Below are 6,000 nucleotides of genomic sequence, written 5' to 3' on the forward strand. Positions count from 1 at the left end.
TCAAGACCAGGCACCAGCTGGAATGTCTCCTCCCAGTCTAACTGGGATGATACTGGGAAGACACAGGACGGCAAAAAGCTCTTGGATTGAACTTCAAGGTTGTTTTCTATTATTATTATTTATTTTCTTGTCCCCAGGACACCAACACCAGACACCAGCTGGAGTGTCTCCTCCCAGTCTTACTGGGATGATACTGGGTGGCAAAAAGCTCCTGGATTGAACTTCAGGGTTTTATTTTTATTATTATTAATTATTTTCTTGTCCCAGTACACCAAGACCAGACACCAGCTGGAATGTCTCCTCCCAGTCTAACTGGGAAGATACTGGGAAGACACAGGGTGGCAAAAAGCTCTTGGATTGAACTTCAGGGTTTTATTTTTATTATTATTATTTATTTTCTTGTCCCAGTACACCAAGACCAGACACCAGCTGGAATGTCTCCTCCCAGTCTAACTGGGAAGATACTGGGAAGACACAGGGTGGCAAAAAGCTCTTGGATTGAACTTCAGGGTTTTATTTTTATTATTATTTTATTGTCCCCAGGACACCAAGACCAGACACCAGCTGGAATGTCTCCTCCCAGTCTAACTGGGAAGATACTGGGAAGACACAGGGTGGCAAAAAGCTCTTGGATTGAACTTCAGGGTTGGTTTTTTTTATTATTTATTTTATTATCCCCTGGACATCAAGACCAGGCACCAGCTGGAATGTCTCCTCCCAGTCTAACTGGGAAGATACTGGGTGGCAAAAAGCTCCTGTATTGAACTTCAGGGTTTTATTTTTATTATTATTATTTATTTTATTGTCCCCAGGACACCAACACCAGACACCAGCTGGAGTGTCTCCTCCCAGTCTAACTGGGATGATACTGGGTGGCAAAAAGCTCCTGGACTGAACTTCAGGGTTTTATTTTTATTATTATTATTTATTTTCTTGTCCCTAGGACACCAAGACCAGACACCAGCTGGAATGTCTCCTCCCAGTCTAACTGGGATGATACTGGGAAGACACAGGGTGACAAAAAGCTCCTGGATTTAACTTCAGGGTTGGTTTTTTTTATTATTATTTATTTTATTATCCCCAGGACACCAAGACCAGACACAAGATGCTGCTCCAGGGTGCCTGAAGAAACTCAGAGCTCACCTAAGCACTTAATCCTCTCCCCAGCACAGAAAACAATTTTATCCCATTTTCCCAAGGTTGCTAAGTTGGTTTTTTTGCCCACCCAGGGCATTTTCTAAGAGGTTTGATCAGAGTGACCACAAACAGAGGAGCTCCAGCCATATGAAGAGCAGAAACCAGAAGCATCTCCTTAAGACTTGGAATATCAAAAATCAAATTATCATCAAGACAACTGCTCCAAATTCTAGTTGGGATCAATGAGACTTGGTAGATTTTTATTTAAAGGATTTCCAAACATTTTTTTCCCCAATAAGGAGGTGAATTGAGGACTCCACATGGATGAAGAGGCCAAAGATTCCTTTTAAACACCAAACACCTTTCACAAAAACATTTGCAAAGGCACTGAGGAGCCATAAGTGTTCTCAGATGCCTTGTAACCAACTTTTTTTTCCTCCTGCCAGAGACCTACACAAATGTTTTAAAAGAAATACAAAAAAGCTGCCAATCCCACTGAACTGTATTATGTTTTCTTGTCTGCAAAAACATCCCTTAACCATCACAATTTGTACATTTCCTTCCCTCAGGGGTTTGATGCTTTTTTTTTTCTTGTTTTTTTCTGCTCTCTAACTCATCAGCAAAGCAGGTAATTTCCAACTTGAGAGGTTTCACTTGTTTTGAAGACAATAAAATATGCAGCAGGTAACTCAAAGCACCAAAGAGCTGATTAGACACCTTTTAACAAGAATAATACCTTGTCAGAATGAAATTACTGCTGGGGAAATCTCTCATCTACATCCCCTTCTTCTGAAAAGGGGGGAAAAGAGAAAACCCAGAGCACCTGAAGTGCTTTTGTGTATTTTTTTTTCCTCTTTTTAAGAAAAAAAGCTCTGCCAAAGGGCTATTCCAACACTGTAGAATCCTCCCTACCTGCAACCATGACCTTTGCTGTCCTGCTGAGGATGGCTCCAATGCCTTCTAGAGATGCTTCACACTGGTAGAGCCCTTCATCTGGTTTGTGATGTCTGGAATGGACAATATTTTCTATCAAGAGGGATCCATTGGCCAACTGCTGCCTCCTTTCATCTACTGCCAGGTTCAAGAAGACAGCATCTTTCTTCCACTTGATCACTGGGGTTCCTCTGTCTGATTCTGCTCTGCAATTCAACACCAAGTTGCTTCCACGCATGGTGACAGCATCTGAAGGCTCAGCCAAGAACCTCAAGGATGTGAAAGGCTTGGTTTGGGAACCTAAAATAAGAAAAAAAAAGAAGAGGAAAGGAGTTAACAGAGGGGCTGAGTTTCTAAGGAGGACGGAACGTGCTAGGAGGTCCCTTCCAACCCAAAGCATCCTATGGTGCTGTGCTAAAAACTCAAAAGAAGGAGATACCAAAAAAAAGATACTGTAGATATAGCTGGCAAACATCAGAAGAATTTAACTGTAGATTGTAAGCACACACAGAAAAAACCCCCAAACATAAATTGCATTTTTGTCCCATCACTCCAGAACCACTATTTGTCATTAAACAGATATTTTACATGGAAAAAAACCAGAGATAAAGCACCCCTAAAAATCCAGACAGCTCCATCCACCCGAGCTGGAGATGAGGAGAACACCACTCTACCTCTGGAGGTGTATTCAGAGGATTTCTTTGCTTGAAAAACTTGCTCAGCAATGTGAGTAGCACAAGAAGAGTGTGGGACCTCCTGGTGGCAACAAGTGGGAGGGAAAGCACACCCAAGATCATAGAATCATAGAATCATAGAATTAGCTGGGTTGGAAGGGACCTCAGAGATCATCCAGTCCAACCCTTGACCCACCGGAGCAGTTGCTAGACCATGGCACTGAGTGCCACATCCAGTCTTTTTTTAAATGTCTCCAGGGACGGAGAATCTACCACCTCACCGGGCAGTCCATTCCATAGCCTGATCACCCTCTCCGTGAAGAAATTCTTTCTAATATCTAACCTAAACCTCCCCTGGCACAACTTAAGACTGTGTCCTCTTGTCTTGTTGAAGGTCGTCTGTGAAAAGAGTCCAGTTCCCACCTCGCTACAGCCTCCTTTCAGGGAGTTGTAGACAGCAATGAGGTCTCCCCTGAGCCTCCTCTTCTTCAGGCTGAACACCCCCAGCTCCCTCAGCTCTCCTCATAGGGTCTGTGCTCGAGTCCCTTCACCAGCCTGGTTGCCCTCCTTTGGACCTGTTCCAGGACCTCTACATCCTTCTTAAACTGAGGGGCCCAGAACTGGACACAGTACTCGAGGTGTGGCCTCACCAGCGCTGAGTACAGGGGCAGAATCACCTCCCTGGACCTGCTGGTGACGCTGTTTCTGATACAGGCCAGGATGCCATTGGCCTTCTTGGCCACCTGGGCACACTGCTGGCTCATGTTCAGTTTCTTGTCAATGCAGACTCCCAGGTCCCTTTCTGCCTGGCTGCTCTCCAGCCACTCTGTCCCCAGCCTGTAGCGCTGCATGGGGTTGTTGTGGCCAAAGTGCAGGACCCGGCACTTGGCCTTGTTGAACCTCATCCCGTTGGAATCGGCCCAGCTCTCCAGTCTCTCCAGGTCCCTCTGCAGAGCCCTCCTGCCTTTGAGTTGGTCCACACTTCCCCCCAGCTTGGTGTCATCTGGGAATTTGCTGATGATGGACTCAATGCCCTCCTCTAAATCCTCCCTCAAGATATTAAACAGCACTGGGCCCAACACTGATCCCTGGGGGACACCACTAGTGACCGGCCGCCATTTTGATGCAGCCCCGTTCAGCACCACTCTCTGGGCCCGGCCCTCCAGCCAGTTCCTAACCCAGCACAGAGTGCTCCTGGCTGAGCCATGGCCTGACAGCTTTTCCAGGAGAATCCTAGGGGAGACGGTGTCAAAGGCTTTGCTGAAGTCCAGGCAGACCACATCCACAGCCTTCCCCTCATCCACCAGACGGGTCACCTGATCATAAAAGGAGCTCAGGTTGGTCAGACAGGACCTGCCCTTCCTAACCCCGTGCTGGCTCGGTCTGATCCCTTGCCCATCCTGCAGGTGCTGTGTGATTGCACTGAGGATGATCTCTCTCATATCTCTTACAAACAGTGTTAAACCTTTCAAAGCTGGTGGATCACCTTCCAGCTCCCAAAAGAAAGGTTCTCCTCACTACCAGTCTGCTGGCAGCAAGAGATAAACCCAGAGAGGTGGTGGGATTGCCAACCCTGGAAGCTCCACACCAACCCCAAAATAACACTTGAGACTCCCACCAAGAGTAGAGGTGACATTCTTAGGCCTTTGGTAACACAAAAATCAACTTTCCTTGATAATTTTTTGGGTTGAGAAAGACCTTGGAGATCACCCAGTCCAACCCTTAACCCAGCACTGCCAAGGCCACCACTGCCCCATGGCCCTCAGCACCACATCTCCAGGCCTTGGAAATCCCTCCAGGAATGATGGGGACTCCAGCCCTGTCCTGGGCAGCCTGGGCCAGGCCCTGACAACCCTTGCCAGGGAGAAATTCTTCCCAAGCTCCAATCTAAACCTCCAGCTCAATTCCTCTTCTCCCATCCCTTCTTCCTTGGGAGCAGAGCCCAACCCCCCCTGGCTCCAACCTCCTCTCAGGGGCTTGCAGAGAGCCAGAAGGTCTCCCCTCAGCCTCCTTTGCTCCAGGATCAACACCCCCAGCTCCCTCAGCTGCTCCTGGGCAGACTTCTGCTCCAGACCCTTCCCCAGCTCCCTTGCCCTTCTCTGGACACACTCCAGCCCCTCAATCTCCTTCTTGTCCTCAGGGGCCCAGAACTGAGCCCAGGATTCCAGGTGCAGCCTCACAGGGGGACAATCCCTGCCCTGCTCCTGCTGCCCACACAGTGCTGACACAAGCCAGGATGCTGGTGGCTCCACAGTCACTTCAACTGCCACATGAGAAGTGTCCTCAGCACAGAGCTCCTGTCCCCAAGCTGCCTCTGAGCTGCACAGAACCTTGGCTCAGCTTTTCATGGAATCATGGAATGATTTGGGTTGGAAAAGACCTTGGAGATCACCCAGTCCAAGCCTTAACCCAGCACTGCCAAGGCCACCCCTGCCCCATGGCCCTCAGCACCACATCTCCAGGGATTTGTGTCCCCTCCAGGAATGATGGGGACTCCAGGCCCTGCCAACCCTTGCCAGGGAGAAATTGTTCCCCAGCTCCAACCTAAACCTCCCCTAAAGGCTCAGTGGAGGGTTAGGAGATGCCACCTGTCCCCATGGGGGTCCTGAGCTTGCTGGGCCACCCTGAGCTCTGCAGCCTCTGCACTTGGGGCTGGAGTGGCTCTGAGCACAGTTCCACTTGGAGGGATCTCATCAGGCTCTGCAGAGAGTCACACAATCCTTGGGCTTGGAAAAAAACCTTGGAGAGCATCAACTCCAACCCTTAACCCAGCACTGCCAAGGCCACCACTGCCCCATGGCCCTCAGCACCACATCTCCAGGCCTTGGAAATCCCTCTGAGGTGGTTCCAAGTTCAGGTAGAGACCACTGGGTGCCCAAAGTGCAATTCTGAACCATCTGGATGTACAAATAGCTCTTTTTTTTTTCCTGGGAATCACCAAATTAATCCTTTTACTTCATTCGAGCAAATCAACACAAAACCAAGTTTCAAGAGTCAAAGTCCCTTTGACTCCTAAAGGAAGAGATGAATTTTGTTTTATAGCTGGAATAAAACTTGGAATTAATTAATGGATCTGTAACAATGCAGAAACTTGGCATTTCCTTTCCAGAAATTAATTTAATAGTCAAGCACTTACTTTCCCTGATACACCAAGTCCCAGATTTCCCTTCAAAGCATCTCAAGAAAGTTGTTGCTTCCAAAAATCCCATAAATTCAGCAAAGGAGAAAGCAAGAACTGGAAGCCTCAACTTGCAGA

At 48.0% G+C, this 6,000-nt stretch overlaps 1 protein-coding gene across 1 annotated transcript in view; it reads right to left on the reverse strand.

Moving 5' to 3' along the window:
* The window catches only part of DCC (DCC netrin 1 receptor), a 459,073-nt gene extending 456,528 nt beyond the window's left edge, over nucleotides 1-2,545 (reverse strand). Inside the window, exons 1-2 of the mRNA XM_030468363.1 lie at nucleotides 2,524-2,545; nucleotides 2,050-2,370 (exon numbers count right to left, since the gene is read on the reverse strand). Of these exons, the coding sequence (XP_030324223.1) occupies nucleotides 2,050-2,370; nucleotides 2,524-2,545 (343 nt within the window). The remainder of the gene's footprint in view (nucleotides 1-2,049; nucleotides 2,371-2,523) is intronic.
* Between the last annotated feature and the right edge of the window lie 3,455 nt (nucleotides 2,546-6,000).

This window comes from Calypte anna, chromosome W (genome assembly GCF_003957555.1).
Source record: "Calypte anna isolate BGI_N300 chromosome W, bCalAnn1_v1.p, whole genome shotgun sequence".
Lineage (NCBI taxonomy): Eukaryota > Metazoa > Chordata > Aves > Apodiformes > Trochilidae > Calypte > Calypte anna.